Consider the following 17406-nt stretch of genomic DNA (forward strand, 5'->3'; position numbering starts at 1 on the left):
GTGGGATTCGGAATTCTCCGTTGAATCAATAACTTGAAGTATTATCTTATTAAGCAGTTTAACATCACTAAAAACTATAGAAAACCGATACGATGGCTTCTTTAAGAATTACATGTCTGAATATATTAAATAACAACTATACATATATTTTCGTTTACAAATGAAGCAAGTTTTCAATTATTAAACTGAGAATATAATTCATCATTTGTATAATAAAAATAATTATTTTGTAACAAATAATAATTATTATTTCGTTATAAAAAAGGAATAGGAATGCAGGATATATTAGCCAAAAATGATGCATTTACAAAATATTAATTTTTTTACTATTTATTTCTTTAATGTATCAACTAAAATTTTGTATACACTTTGTAGCCTAAGTACAATAACAACATATTCTATCAATTCGTATAATTCTTAATTCTATCAATAAAACTTCTTATTCTGCTTTATGGAATGGTTTTGTGTTTAGATATGTAACATTTTAGAAACCAATCTGTTCATTCTTAGAAAAACTGAAATTATGTACAATTTAGGGATTTAAATAATTATTCACTTTATAATATAATTATTTAAAATTTTGTAATTTTATACGATTTAAATTTCATATAATTTTTATAAAAAATTAAATTTATAATTAATTAATCTTACAATTGAGAATGTTACAGATCTGAAACACTCTTATAGCTTAGTATAATAAATCTCACACAATTATTTTATATTATTCCCACGCAGTGTATAAAATTAGCAGAACTGTATAAATTATCTGCTTCTTTTAGAATCGTGGAACTAACAACCATTTCAAAAGTCTACATTTTTGATGGAATGAACAATTGTAAACTTTGTAAAAATATACAATTGCACACAATCAATTACACGAATTTGCTCCATTTAGATGGTGCCATCTAATTTGTATCTAATGTGCTGTATGAAGTCTGATCATTTAAAAATATAAAAAGCTATAAATTAAGGTTTAATGATTTGAATATTATAAAGATAATACATCATCTTTTACTGATAGATGGATACAATATTAATGTATGAACATTTTTATTCAACATAATAATAAGTTGAAATATAATTAAAAATAATTGCAATTAAACGTTTATACAAATAGTTTAAATGATACGTTCATATTTCGTTGATATTTCTCATATCTCTACATATTAAACTATAAAGCTTGATTTTCAAATGCAATAGTGATAAAAAAATTATTTATATTTTTAATCAGTGCTACCTTATGTTAATTTACATTAATGGAAGTCACCAATTGTATTCGTTAAAAATCTATTGTTTATCTAAAAGAAATATATGTTGCATAAAATTTGATTTTTTAAGAATATTCTGATTTTTTATATTTATATGTATAATAATGTAATTATACGTTCAAATAGATGAAGTTAAATATTCAAAATTAATTATTATGATATTAGATGCATTTGCTGCTAATGCTACGTATCCACACCAGAAATGTTATAAAATTCTTAAGTCTCCTTTCAAACTCAGTACATATGTCGCCAAATAGATACACAATCCTTTGCCGTACAATTATTAATATTCATAAAAAAAACTTTGATTTGACCGTTTACGCAATATACATATGACATACTTTTATATTATGTTAAATGTACATCACTATATAATATTACACACATTTGAACTTCAATGTATATAGATTCCTTATAGTTAGAACACATAGAACACACAATGATATCATAAAACTTGTGCATAACTAGGTTTCAATTATGAGAGGATATTCAGATGTATCCAATAATGTTGATCTCTATATTGAAATTATAAGTTTATAGATGGATACCTTAGTATCTATTCTGTTTAATAACTGTACATTTGGAATTATATACTCTCATAATTGCAATGTTATTATGCACATCTCATTTAAGATCATTATAAATATGCACTAGGATAGAGTGCGTGTAAATATATAATTTTTTTTAAATGTTATATATAGTAAATATGTATATATAATATATATAACATGATACGACAAATACTGTTAGGTGTATTTTAAGGCACTCGTGCGAATAAAATATGAAATAGATAAAACAAACATATGAAACAAAACATTAAGTGGAATAACAATCAATAGATTTATATATACTCTTTCTATTTGGTTAAAATTCATAATAAAACTACATATTTCATTTCAATAAAGTGAGTCAGTATGTTTGTATTCTTTGGAATATAAACCAGAGAACAGAAAACTATGAAACGATTGTCTGTGTAGTGTATTAACCCTGTACCAACACTTTCTTTTTAGCCTTGTAACAAAGAATACGTCTATTCCACTTTTCTTTCTACAGCCAGGAACTTATTCTTTAAGAATATTTCCTATTCTTAGTATGTGTATATTAATAATAAGAAAGAATAGTGAACAAACAGTTCAAACAATTAAAACTTCATTATTTTATAAACAATAACTTATTAGGCGCATTTAAATATTTTGAATAAAATAGAAACAAGTGACAGGGGTGAACATATATCATTGTATAATATAAATTTCTTAATGAACTATGAGATGTTATTACTAAGCTGAACGAGATGAAACAAGGATAAGGTCTTCTAGAAATAACATTATACTTACTATGTTGAAAAATCTAAATCTAAAAACTCATACTTCATTATGTGTATATACAAAAATGAATGTATACATTATTGAAATATTTTTAATATATGCTTTCTATATTTTTAAACGCATTTTGATTTTACTTAATGAAATTATTCATTAGTAAAATTGGATTTAGAATCACAGCAATTTAGTAAATTTAAGTAAAGTGTATTTGCTCTGAACAATTCAATAATAAATTGAATAACTTAATATTTTTTTTCTTTATAGTCTCCCACTACGTCAGGTATGTAACTATAACATCTCATAGTTTATTCATTTTGTATGATAACATAAAATATAGATATCTTTTACATTGACTACCCCTGCTTCAAATATATAATTCTATGCAAATATAACTATATATATTTGTTTTTTTAGGTCTATTTAACATTGCAAGAGTACATAGCTTTTCTAAAACAATAATAATATTTATAAATATATATATATATTGTGTATGTGTATATATACACACATATATGTATATATGTGTTCGTTTATATATCATATATATATAAGTCTTTTCATAGTATAAGTTAAAATTTATAACGAGCACATTCATTTCTTATATTATTTATAACTTTATTTGTACAAATAAAAGACTGTGCAGTCTTCGAAAACTATAAATAATCTAATATGTACTTTGTAGCTAAAATCTTTGGCTAAATACCTAACTACTCAAAATAATTTTTTTTCAAGTAACTTTTAACAATTAACATCATTTAACAACGCATTACTGCAAAGTTCGTAGATGTTAATCCTTCGTAATAGTACTTACATAATGAACATGTACAATTCGATTGAGATTAAATGTATTACAGAATTGTTTTTCTGTGATTTATAGTACTTTTTGTTAGAGGTACTCACATCATTTGTTCTACTATAGGTGATCACGGAGAACATATGTACGCAGTCATAGTAGTTTGCAGTGACTCACTGTTATCATTCTATCGTTTTAACGTCTTCTGTGGGTTCCACATAGTTTGCCACATCCTAAAATATTTGAATAATGAAGCAAGCATCTAAAATTATTTTCTACATTTCTTGAAATTACAGTAACAAACCTGTACAGCAATTTGTAATGGCGTCAGTTCTCCAATGGAACAATCATTGCGGATGACGTTGGCTGGCAAAAGTCTTGGACAAGGTTTACCAGTGAACAGAATAAATAAAGTGTGAATACTTTTACGTTGTGTTAATTCCATGTAGCGATGTTGATATCCAGCCAAATGTCGTCGGTGTCGCGAGGTCGTAGGGAACCATCTTTCACACAAATTGCAGTATCTTCTATGCTTTATTGTGGCCTATATGTAACACATTAATTAAAGATTAGATGCTTTATGTTTCAAAACAAACTTAACAAATATACATTTACCTTTTCATGATAAGCTAGTTGTGTTATAATATCAGCTATAGTCATTTCACAGTCTTTATAGGAATGTTTACTGTTCTCCTCTACTTTGTCGATTGGAGTTATCACTTTATTTTTTACGTCCTTCGTATTTTCTATTACATTGTCACTTTCCTCCTGATTTGTAATAACAGGTGGTGATCTGGAACTGTCTCTATCCGAATTAGAATCATAATTTAATACAAATTCTGGCACTAATAATGGCATATTTTCCTCTTTTGTCTTTGTTTCACTCGAACTATCATTTTTTTTATTTTGAATATTATTTATCGTTTTGTTTTCTGTCTTCTCTTCAGTAAGCTTAGGTGTACCCTGTACGGTATCTAGATTGTTGGAAAGATTAAATGTATCAGTTTCTATATTCAAAGATCCTTTGTTTATTGTAATTTGACCTAATTTCTTGGTTGCTTTTAAAGAAATCGTGGTTGACTCAGGTACACTAGTATATCTACATGTAGAAGCTGTAGGACAATCGTAAGATGTTTCTTCTTGAGACTCTTTTAATGCTATTTGTTGTCCCATAGAAGAATCTTCATCTTGTTTGGAATGGTTTTCTTCAGCCTTTTCAATATCCATTTGCTGAATAGATTTATATTCCTTTGTTACTGTGCCTGTACATTTTGTATCCTCAGATTGGTAATATGATTTGTTTAGATTCTTTAAATTAAAACCTAAACCCTGTTTCTTTTCTGCTACCGTTTTGGGTCTTAGTACACATTTTTCCTTGTCCTCATTTACAGATTGAGTTAAACATTTCTTCAGTGTTTCCTTAGCAGCTAAGACTTCCTTAACTAATAGGTCATTGCAATAAAAATAATCATTTGATTCTTTTTCTGGACTTTGCACTTTGTTTTTACTAAAGGCACTTTGCGAAGAGCATTGAAAATCATTTAAAAATGTTTTTGCTAATCCTGTGTTTACACATTTGTTTTTAGAATGTGACGCATGTTCATATTTATCAATATTCACGTAGTTCAACATATTAATTTTCGGTGCAAGCACGTCTAAATGTTGTGCATTCCTGAGATCAATGAGATCTAATTCTAGTTCCAATTGAGTTGGTATAGCATCATCTAAGTGCAGTCTAGGTATACTCTCGAATTCACGATTCTTTGATTCATTGTCACTGCTATCAGGAGATGCTGGTAAAAGTTCTATAGTAGTTTGGCTTTCATCTGAAGAATCAACTTTAATAATAGAATTATCATTATCATCAAAGTTACGAGAACGCAAAATACCAGAAGGTAAGTATTTATCTTCTATTGTAGATATATTTGCGTTGGTTCCAAAGGATGAGTATTCTCTTTTCTCAACCAATGAATCATTGCCATCTTTCGTCAAATGATTTTCAGAAGATTCCTCTCTATCTATATCACTATCACTTTCGTCGTTGTAACTGTGATTCGCGCTTTTAGTCGGAGACAATGACCTTTTCTTACCTTTTCTTTTTAAATTCTTATTTTCGCTATCGATTACTTTGAAATTGGATGCTTCACTAGCATTCGGTGGTTTAATTTTATTATGTTTTAAATCAATATCAGTAAAATCAGTTGATTTTATATCCATTTTCGTGTAGTCAGGATTAGAAAATCTTCTCTGCTTGCATTTAATAGGAGATAAATTGGATGCTGAATTAGATCTACATAGTTTAACTTTACTATTATGATCTGAACCTTTTTCATTAATATCATCTCTAACATGTAATTTATCATTTAACAAGGGTTCTGGTTGCTTTATATCTTTCGCAATGTGATCTAGAATTTTCAGTCTTTCTAACTTAACTTTTGGTTGCCACTTTGGTGCATCAACATTTGAACATTTTTTACTTTTACTAATTTCACATTTAAATTCTGTGCCAATTTGTGTTCTTTTTATTATAACTTTAGGAATTTTTTCAGTAATATATTGTGGATATTTTTTTCTAATTTCATCATCATTAAACTGTTTAACGTCTTCTTCTTTGATTTTCTTAGTTTTCTTGACAACTGTTCTTGAAACATTTGTATCATTTTCCTTGGTTTTTTCTAACGATAAAATCTTATCTTCGTCTTGCTTTTTTAACTTCAATTTTGGTATTTTGTCAGCTTCACTTGTTACGAACTCCTCTAGAATTTGTTCGTCGTCACTAGCTTCTATCTCCGAACTTCCTTCTGTTTCGCACTTTGTTGTGGAATATTTATTCTCTTGAATCTTAATTCTTTTTACATTAATTTCTGGAACGTTCTTTTTAGTAGCTTTACGTTTCATGTATATCTTCAAATCCTTGGAAGAAATATTGTCCAATTTTATTTTCACTTTTGGAACTTTGCTTTCATAATTCTTATATTTTAATGTATATGATTCAGAATCGCTATTATCCACATCCATGCTAGTATCATTATGCTCTGACAAAAAACTCTGAGATATTTCAAATTTATTTTTTTCTAAGATTTCAGCAATAGGTGTTGTCGAACGTGATTTGCTTTTCATGATTATCATTTTTGGTATTTTTGGCCGCAAATCAGGCAACAGCTTTGTATTATATTTATCAGACGGATTTTCGGGTTGTGTAGAATCCAATAAGTATTCTGTTTTTGAAATTAAAGCATCAGTTTTCTTTATGACTAGTTTGGGTATAATTTTTATATCTGTGCTATTCTGAAATAAATCAGTTTCCAAGTTACTACTGGAATTAAAAGCAGTTAACTGACGTTCTTCTTCTTTTTGTTCATTCTCCTCAGTGTGTGATTTCTTTTCCACACACGTTTTAGGTGGAGAGTTCATTGTTGCACTATACATTTTCAAATGAAGAATTTCCTCTTCTACAGAAGATTTTCGAATAAGATTAGGATCAATAGCATCTGAATGGTCTTCTGAATTATTAAAAGATACTATTGCATTTTCTGTTACCATATCTTTTACGTTTGGCAGTGTAACATCTATGGCATTTTCCGGTGATGTTACCGATTTGTTAATGGTATAATCTTCATCAACATGAATAGCAGTTTCTGAAAAGTCTGTTAATTCAATACATTGTTTTGCTGTCAGATTATCTACTTCTGTAAGATCAGTATTCACAGCCTCATTATTTTTAACTACTTCAACAGAATATTTTAAACTTTGTGGATTATTTGTTGTAACCGTTTGTGTCATGTGAGATTCGTATTCCTCTTGTTTCGTACAAATAACATTACTTACTCCTGAAATATCGTTTTGTGAGTCATCTCTCTCATCTTCCAAAGATGTAATACTTTCTTCTGCATTCTCACTTGTATTTTCTACATGCTCTTCATTTGTATTCAAGGTTTCTACCAATTCAATATTTTTATCAAAATCTGCTTTACTTTTTACAAGCACTTCATCATTTATTTCTTTGCTTCCGCTCTTAGGCAATGCAACTATCGCTTCAGTTGATGTCTCCTTAGATATTTCAGAAACTAAAATATTTTCTGGCATTTCAGTTGATGCATGATATTCAGTTTTACCAGTTTCACACGTCGAATTTTCATCTTGTTTAGTTCCTAAGATCGTACTTGTTTCAGTATGATCCTCAAAATTATCTTGACATTTTAAAACAGGATTTTGACCATTCTTTTCATTCATAACGTTTTCCAGTTGTTGTTCTTTAACATCAACGGTACTTTCTAAAGTATATACTTTGTCATTTTCTTTCTCTTTAAAAATGAAAGAATTTTGTAATTGATCATCTTTATTTAGTAAGCATACTTCATCATTTTTTATATTTGTTTCTGCTCTAACAACGTTATTTATATTTGTGTTATCAGCTTTGTCAATTCCTGTGTTTATACACTCTCCATCTAGTTTGTTATCTTCATCTCGCTGAGAATTTCTTGAAATACAATTTATGTTGTCTTTATCATTCATAGTTTCAATGCATTTGTTGCTATCAAGAAAATTATGTTGAAGCAACTGTGTTTCTTTGGAAGGTGCGCCATCAATCTTGCATGAACATGCATCAAATGTTACACTTTCTTTGTGTTTGTTTTCAGACTCTGTCAACACTTCATGTTTATGTGATTTGGAAACACCTGCAACTGTTTTATTTTCTGTAATGTTACTCTTTTTGAACTCATTTACATCAATGATATTCTCATTGTGACCTACAACTTCTTCATCCGAATCACTACTGCTACATACTCTTTCTATTCTGAAACGATCGGACCAAACAGCATTATTATTTTTAATGCTGTGCATGTAATCCTTGTACTTAACATGATGTTTACCACAGAAATCATCCATATAATCTCTCTTCCTTTGATAGAGATATTTGGTATCCTTATACTCGTATTTGTTTTGATCGCTGAAACCATGATGTCGTTTCTTTTTATAGAACTTACGAAACTTCGAATTGTAGTAGTTGTTCCAGGTATCGATATAATGAGATTTTCGTGTAGAACAACCTGTCTCATGTCTACGAGCTTCCATCATCAATTCATGATGTGTAAACCTTCCGTTAGGGCTATAAGATATTTTTCCATCTTTGGTAGTGTATACAGGAACTGTATGCAAATCCTCCATTTTATCTATGTTTGAAAAAATAGGATTTATGTACCCACTGGTACTTTGGAACATGTCACAGTCTTCAAAAATGTGATCTATCTTTGGCTTCTTCCACATTCTCATATAATTATCATCTAACTCGCCAGTTTTTACTCCTACATTTTTTTTATACTCCAGCTTGTTCAAATCGAAATCTAGAGCATTCAAAGAGCTCAATGATTTTGAATTTAATTCCATAAAATTTATATTCGATAGTTTCTTTGAATCTTTTAACATATGAGATAGGTCATCTAACTTTGTTTCATCACTCTTTTTAAATGCCTCTGTTATAGTTTGAGAAGAATTTTCTGCAAAACTAGAACATTGATTTTGTGTTTTAACTGTATGATCACCTTCTGTATTCATTGTACTATCATCTTCTTCAAACTTATCATTTGTCTTAGTTAACATCTTATTATTTGCATCAACTATGGCAGTGTCAGATATTGCACTTTTTGTCTTGGTTGTATCAACATTAAAAGAACAATTAATATTCTCCTTTACATTTGCATTCAGTGTATCCTTACATGTTAAATTATCCTGTAATAATTTAGTAACAGTTTGATTCTCTGAAGTCAAAGTTTCTTTAGAAGTAATAAATGAAAAAGTATCATCTCTTACCTCTAATGAATTTCTTCTACTGTTTTTCTGAGTGGTATTTGCATTTGTATCCATAACTGATGTTGCTGCATCATTTGTAATTTTATTCTTTTCATTTAATGTAATGTAATCTCCAATCGCAGGAGACTTTTCAATTATTTTATTAACTTTATCAAAATTACCATATACTATTTCTTGCTCGGTGGATAGTGTTCGACAATGACTTTCCAACATATTGCTACGAGACGAATCATCAATTTCATATAGAAGCCGTTTATTCTGCTCGTTTCCTTGTAAATTTCTTTCTGCGCAGGAAACATTTATTTCAATTTTTATGCTTTCCAAAGTATCTTTTATGTGTTCTTGTCCCTTCTCTCCTAATATCAATTCTTTTCCGAGGTCATTGTCTTTAAATTTTAAATTTACATTTGTAACTTGAATTCCAAACTCAGGATTAGCATTCTTCACAAAACTTTTTCTAAATTTAAGCCTTGAACTGTCCTCTGGTACAGTCAAATCATCTGAATTTTGCTCTAAAGATATTCCTCTATCTTCATTATCATCCTCTTTCTGCAATCTTTCTTCCACATTCTTGTCTTGATGTAGTTTATCTTTGTTTCTATTATATTCATTTAATGAATGTGCTTCTCCCGTAGTACATTTAATGTCTCCATCTGTGATATCGAGATCTTTCTGTACTACTTCAGACTTCTTATAATTTTGAGAATATTTCTTCATTTTCGTCTCTACTGAAAGCTCTTTGGTACTGTCTGTTTTTAATTGAAGTTCGTGTGGGTTGTCGCAACATACGTTCATACTTTTTCCTGTAATGCCGTGTGATTTCTTATCGCTTAAAATAACGGTATCTTTTATCACAGCAATAGAATAATTTTTGTATTGAGAAGTCATATGGCACACAGATTGTTCATCATCTTGAGACAAGATCAAACCATCTCTAACAGTTTGCTTCATATTTGAATGTTTTGATTGTATTAAACGTTCCACTTCCTTCTTCTGTGCTTTCATTAAGTTCTCGCAATTCGTATTTCTATCTATACATTTATCCACACAATTTACACTTTCCTTTATCATCTTTCTTGAATCTAAATCACCTTCTGAAAGCAGTGGATTGTTAGTGGTCACAGACACATTTAAATCTTTTATCTTTTGCTGATTAGACAGATCTTCTTCATGTTTGGATGATTGAGCTTCATTGTCAAACCCTGTCGGATTTACGAAATTTATATTGGAATCAGTTGAAATCACAGCATGCGCAGCCTTATTTGTATCCATTACTGAGTTACTAGTTTGAATTGCAGATTTCACAGAATCCATTAATTTTTTTTTCTTTTTTGGTTTTCCTTCGAGTATGCAGTTTGAAGATTCATACTCTATATTCTTTTCACTATCTATTGCCTCCTGTCGAACCTCCAATTCATATGCAGTTGATGTTAATGTTTCGCACGTATCCAAAACTCTTATTTCATGTTCTTTGTCTCCTGTTAAGAACACCTTTTTCCTTCTTATTCCAAGATTCTTTACTTGTTTATCTTTCGATAATTCTGCAGATTTTACTTTAGAATTGTCAGCTGAAAAATCAAAGTTATTAATAGTTGTATCTTGTTCATGAGTACTGCTAATGTTACTTTTGTAACTAATTTTGTCCTCATTGTTCAGCTGACCATATGGATCCATATTAATTGGAGATTGCGTGAAACTAATCACTGGACTGTTTTGCATTACTTCTATTGGATTTGTGGATATAGATATAGACAAATCTTCCATGTTTTGTGAAGATTCTTCGCTATCAGAATGAATAGGAGTATTCAAGGTTGTGGAAATTGGTGTACACTCAGAAGTTGGGAGATCTGGTAAGCTTATGTCGTCAGGATTATGTGATTCTTCACTGGCGAAACTGCTCTGTTTTTTCAATTCTAGATTGTCAGCAACATCCAAATTACTCTTTACTGAAGGTGACAAAATTCTTAGTTCTTGATTATTTATTGAAACAGTGACTGTCTGAATTGTTTCAGAAATAGTAGCATCCTCCACATTACTGTCCTTGACTACATCATCATACTTTGTAGATAATAAACGAGTTTCATCTTTGTCATGCTGTTCAGTGGTCTTCAGAATTATCCCTTCCCTTTTATTATCAGCCGCTTCTCTGAATAGTGATATCGTACTTTGCTTCTCTAAGGTCTCTATTACTTGATCATTGGATGTGCCCAAAATGCTGCTTATTTCTAAGTTATCTACTATGTGTATGGTAGGTATTTCATCAGGACCATTACTTATACAATGTATTATACTCCCTGGCTTTACCACACCTTCTTCTACCGTCCGTGTAGAAGTGTCGATGATATCAGTAGTGGCTTCCGAAGACGAATATGAGATCGTTAAACAATCTTGTGTTGCTACATTTTCTTCAGCCTCTTTGTCATTATCCACTGCAGTATCACTCGAAGGAAAACTGTTTCTTCTAGAAATTTCTAAATTTTGTGGTTTTTCTGAAGAAAGATCCACATTCTCATAGCTCACAACTACAACTGAAGTTGTTTTGCTTGAATCTGCAGCTGGCAAATTTGATGTATTTTCTTCGTCGTCCGTTTCATCCCAGTTAGCTAGAAACTGCCGAACATCGAGTTCTGGTTTATTAGCAAATTCTTTAGAAGCTTTATGCTGCATCATTGTTTTGTTGCTATTGTCAGTGTTTAAAGTATTGAAACTATGACTGTCGCTTGTTTGTACTTTTAATTGATTTTGATTGAAGTCCTTCTGCATTAAAAATTGATCTTGTTTTTGAAAGCTCCCTATACACGAGGAAGGAACATTTTCATTTTGTGTAGGCATCATTAAGTGTTCCGGTTGCTGTGTTTGTTGACGTTTCTCATTGGCTACAGAAATAGCCTGATCTTTAATCTGTTTTTCCATAGCCCCTGATGATTGTTCTCCAGGTGGTGCATGTGGCAATTTAGGAATACCATCTGACAAATAATTAGAATTGATCAACATACCATTTTGATCAAACTGTAAATTAATTGGCGGAACTGCGGTGTTAACTGGTGTTGTTACCCGCGAAGCTTGAACCGGATTTTGATAATTAGCTGACTGCTGTAACTTCACTAGCTGCCTATATCTCATAATGCACTCTTTGTACTTTGGATGCGATTGATATCCAGGTATTCTACTTAATTCTCTAAGATGGTTTTCCATTGAAAATTTTTGCATTGCTATTTTATGTTGGTACGTTTGTTGTTGAGGAGGTGAATTCTGTACAAAAGTACCTGCTAGTCTATTAGCAATTGCATTATTATCAACACTTTCTTGACACTCATGAGATACTTCTGTTGGGATATTTCTTGCAAACTGTGAATTGTAATAAGCATTTTGTGGAGACGATACCATATTCTCACCAATATTTAAAGTAGGCACTGCTTTAGGTAACATATTTCCATTTTGATATTGATACTGTTTATTGTTGTACTTTTGCTGAGGCATAAAGTTCTGTTCCGAATGCTTCATCATTGCTGAATTCGGAATACTCATATTATTTGTCTTTGGATGTTCTTTCATTGGATATGGAAACTTTTGATGCTCTGTTGAGTAATTGTAATTTTGCATAGGGTAATTTGGGTACATTCCTGAAGATGTTGAATAATTTCTATGTAATAAGTGGTCTTTATGATACTTGTAATCGGTGAAGTTTCTTCTGTGATCTACAACAGGTGCATTGGGAACTACAGAACCCATTGCTTCCTTACCTACTAGATTGTCTTTCCTAAAGTTACAATTATTTCCAAAATGTCTGTTCTCCATTTGGTAGTTGGGTGGATGTACATTGTCCCTGTACGATGCATTACTTTGATAGGATCCAAATTGTTGATAATTAATATTAGGATCTGAATTGCAGCAAAGGCCCTTGCAAGGTACATATGGTGGAGGCCCAGGTTTCCCAGCATGTACCGAATTTATATTATTATTTCTTGGTCCCATAGTTGCAGGTCCAGAACCTGATTCAGACGCATATCCAGATACAGATCCATGTCTTGGACCAGATCCATATATAGGACTAGCTGCAGGTCCGTTTCCAGTGCCAGGACTAGTTCCCGAGTTAGTCCGAGATCCAAGTCCAGATATAGGCCCAGAAGTATTTAAGTTACAACTTGGCCCATTTAGGAGACCCATAGGCCCAGTGAAAGGCACCTGATTACTTCTGTATCCAAGATCATCATTTATATTTGCAATTGCAGTATTCCTAGGATCCACAGAAGAATTTAAGTTGTCCAGCATAGGATTTCTTGTATTCGGGGTGGTGTAATGGCTAATGCAATTTTGCATTTGTGCCATAGATGCAAGAGGACTGTTGTTAGAAATACTTGCTCCACTTGAGACATTATTGTACGATTGATAATTTCTTGGATTATAGTTAGTATCATTTTGATGTTTGCTAAGACCCTCAGAACTAAGACTAAGCGCATTCAATGTCGGTGGACTAACACCAGGAATGAATGCCAAATGACCAGAATTCACATTTTGTGTAGGAGCTGTAACTTCATTTGTTTGCGAGGCATTAAACTGATGCCAATCTGGCATGTTTCCATTGTAGTTCATTGTACATTGTTTGACTACAGGTTTCGTATATTTATCTTAATCCCTTTATTCACAGACAGGATTGCACTAAGCAGGAGTGGACCTATAAAAAGATAAGACAACATTAGCTTTTGAAATATGGGATCTCAAAGTGTTTTAGATATTCAAATTTATTAATATAATTCATTTATGTTTTCAGCCATATGTAATCTTCCATGTTTCAGTACAGCTCATAAAATTTCAATAAGATTGCGGAATATTGTGATTTTACTTTAATTTCAAATTATGAATTCAATATAAAAAAATATATATATATGTATATACATAATTAACAATATTAAGCATTCTCTCAATCTTATATCATTTAAATAACTGCTAGAATTTACTGTTAAAAGTAGAATTCAAAATACTGCATTTAAAAATTTGACTCCAGTCTGCTTAATTTCTGCTGTAAGGTACAGATTTGATTGTTTAGAAATTATCTTCGAACACTTTTCCTCATTTTTTATCGTAAAATATTACTTGCTCACAAAACAGTAGAATCGGAAGCACATATTTTTCACACGACACACCTGTCATTATAAATGTACCTCACAATTCGGACCTTGAAGGTGCAAAGGTTGACAGAGTTCACATATTTTAGTGAAACAATCGCACTAACATAGGGTTCCGTGATACATAAATGGAAAAACTAATACATGTAAGGAGTCATGACCACAAAATGTACAGATTTGTATCATTTACATAATCCGTTGAACGAATATTACGAAAATTAAGGCAAATCTTACCTGCACGTTAATGCAATTCACAATATACACGCCATATTGGACACGAGTACTAGACAGATATCAGATCACTCGCCCAACTTGCCTTCAGGAACCAGGTAGCAGCCGTAGGTTCCATTTTAATATACAATGTATGTATGTATATTGTGGTCGATCGTATCGACTAACTTACATTGTATGTTTTTCTCGTTTCTTGGGGAAAACTTCGATTGTTTACTGGTGCCTATCTACACTATTGAAAATTCCCTATCCACTTTGGTGAAATACAACATTGTGAACATATGTACACATACCATTGAATGTTGCGATATTAGATAGAATTCTCATCATAATTATGGACTCTTGTGTCGCGGAGTGAAGTGAATACATAACTACATACATACATACATACATACTTTGTTGTTGCAATATATATATATTATATATTTTTGTGCATACAGAAATTTATCTAAATATAGCCAAGAAAAATCTTTCATTATTCCCGCGGTGGTCTATACTGTACCGGCCATACATGTGTTTATCTTGTTCCTCTGTTGCATACTGGTTTCGAAGCTTTTGTTTTCTTTCGTAGTGTACGATGAGTAACGTGCGAAAGAACGTTGACATGCCGTTTCAATTTCACGACGTTCAGGTAAAATTCCGAAACAAAACATAGATATTTTACTAACCGAATGATATATTCGGTATTCACTTATATTTAGAAAAATTCGAGAGTTATTCAGTTTCTTTTTGAGATTGTACTGTATTATGACAGTTTCGATTAACTTGGTTATTTTGCTGTTTACTACTTGATTACCCATTGCCAATGTAATGATATTGAGACTTTGAAGTATTAGAATAGCACTAATGTTTCTGAAATGATAAATAATTCATCTGATATTGTTTTGTGTATTTAGCAAAATGTGGTGGAGCCAATGCAAGTTGATGCTCCTACAGAAGACAATGATAATGCAGAACAGGAACCATATATTGTGGAAAATCCGACATTGGTACTTATACACTAATAAACTTAAATGATGTAAAAAAAATGACAAGTGTCATACATGTTTTATCTTATTCTGCCTACAGGATTTGGAAGTATACGCTAATAGCTACACAGGCCTCGCCAAATTATATAGACTCATGTACATAGCTGAACATTGTCCCATGTTAAGGGTAGAAGCATTGAAAATGGCTATCTCTTACGTGATGACAACATATAATGTTTCTTTATACGTGATATTACACAAAAGACTAGTACAAGTTGTAGGTTCTTCTGGATTACCAGATGTTGCTGCTCAATCAACATCTCAGGATATGTTGACTTTAGACCAAGCATGGGTTGAATCTCGATCAAAAAAGGCTGCTTTAAAATTAGAAAAATTTGATACAGATTTAAAAAACTACAGAAGTAATTCAATTAAAGAAAGTATCAGACGGGGCCATGATGATCTGGGAGATCATTATCTAGATTGTGGAGATCTTGTTCACGCCTTAAAATGTTACTCCAGAGCAAGAGATTACTGTACTAGTGGCAAACATGTTGTAAACATGTGTTTAAACGTTATCAAGGTTTCTGTTTACTTGCAAAATTGGACACATGTACTGAGTTATGTTACAAAGGCTGAAAGTACATCGGATGGCTCTGATGTTCATGGTAAAGATAATAATCAGTCTATAGTTACAAAATTAAAAGTTGCAGCTGGTTTAGCAGAACTAGCAACGAGGAGATTCAAACTGGCTGCAAAACATTTCCTACAAGCATCGCTAGATCACTGTGATTGTCCAGAATTACTCTCCCCTGGAAATGTTGCCTTGTATGGAGGTCTTTGTGCTTTAGCTACATTTGATAGGCACGAGTTACAGAAGCAAGTCATTTTCAGTGGTTCCTTTAAACTATTCCTGGAATTAGAACCACAATTAAGAGATATTATTTTTACATTTTACGAATCGAAGTATGCATCATGCTTGAAGTTATTGGATGAAATTAAGGATAATATACTCTTGGATATGTATATAGCGCCACATGTAAATGTACTGTACACGCAAATACGAAATAGAGCACTAATACAATACTTTAGCCCGTATTTAAGTGCAGATATGAGACGTATGGCCACTGCTTTTAATAGAACAGTTTCAGAACTTGAAGATGAGCTCATGCAATTAATTCTTGATGGACAAATTCAAGCTCGTATAGATTCTCATAATAAGGTAATTACTATTAATAATCATCAATCACTTAATAAACTTAATGTTTTTGCCCACGTATTTGCAGATTTTATATGCAAAAGACGTTGATCAGCGTAGTACTACGTTTGAGAAGTCAATAAGTGCTGGCAAAGGGTATCTGAGATGTACACGCATGTTAATTTTAAGGGCAGCTATGTTGAGACAACAAATACATGTTAAAGTATTGATATAATTTTCTTATATATGATGCGCTGTTTGTAACGGTATATAATACATTTTTTGAATATTTTTGCAGAGCCTTCAACGTGATAGTACTCAAGGAGGGGAGATGTCTGTTACTTGGAAGCAGTAGTTTAATGGTAAGAAATTGATTTGTGATTTATGCTAATCTTTTGATTAATAAATATAATTATTCAAATAAGCTGCCATGGTCAGTAAGATACAAAAAAAGTACTTCAATATCATATCGAACATGTTATTAATATATGTAAATTGCTGATACCGAATTTGACTTTCAATAAATTGCATAACATGTATGTACCATAATTTCAGAAAGATAGAAAATTAGTATTTTTAAAACTACTAGAGCAAATTTGAACAAACCTTTGATAACATACAATGTATGCTAGCGCCAATAAAAGTATAATTTGTTTTTCATGCATGTGTGTGCTTATTTTTTAGTCTTA

At 31.2% G+C, this 17406-nt stretch overlaps 2 protein-coding genes across 3 annotated transcripts; one reads left to right on the forward strand and one right to left on the reverse strand.

Moving 5' to 3' along the window:
- Nucleotides 1-314: 314 nt before the first annotated feature.
- LOC117217574 (uncharacterized) lies at nt 315-14798 on the reverse strand. 2 transcript variants are annotated; one of them, XM_033465264.2, is made up of 5 exons: nt 14555-14798; nt 9195-13869; nt 3999-9113; nt 3688-3927; nt 315-3616 (listed from the first exon to the last, which is right to left on the reverse strand). In XM_033465264.2, the coding sequence occupies exons 2-5, from the start codon at nt 13785-13787 to the stop codon at nt 3566-3568; spliced, it is 9999 nt and encodes a 3332-aa protein (XP_033321155.2). In that variant the 5' UTR covers nt 13788-13869; nt 14555-14798; the 3' UTR covers nt 315-3565. The 2 variants fall into 2 exon arrangements, with proteins under 2 accessions (XP_033321155.2, XP_033321154.2); XM_033465263.2 differs by having other exon boundaries at nt 3999-13869.
- A 91-nt stretch (nt 14799-14889) lies between these two features.
- CSN1b (COP9 signalosome subunit 1b) lies at nt 14890-17377 on the forward strand. Its single transcript, XM_033465273.2, has 5 exons — nt 14890-15182; nt 15448-15540; nt 15620-16741; nt 16806-16940; nt 17016-17377. The coding sequence occupies exons 1-5, from the start codon at nt 15129-15131 to the stop codon at nt 17070-17072; spliced, it is 1461 nt and encodes a 486-aa protein (XP_033321164.1). The 5' UTR covers nt 14890-15128; the 3' UTR covers nt 17073-17377.
- The last annotated feature ends 29 nt before the right edge of the window (nt 17378-17406 follow it).

Source organism: Megalopta genalis, chromosome 8 (genome assembly GCF_051020955.1).
Source record: "Megalopta genalis isolate 19385.01 chromosome 8, iyMegGena1_principal, whole genome shotgun sequence".
NCBI lineage: Eukaryota > Metazoa > Arthropoda > Insecta > Hymenoptera > Halictidae > Megalopta > Megalopta genalis.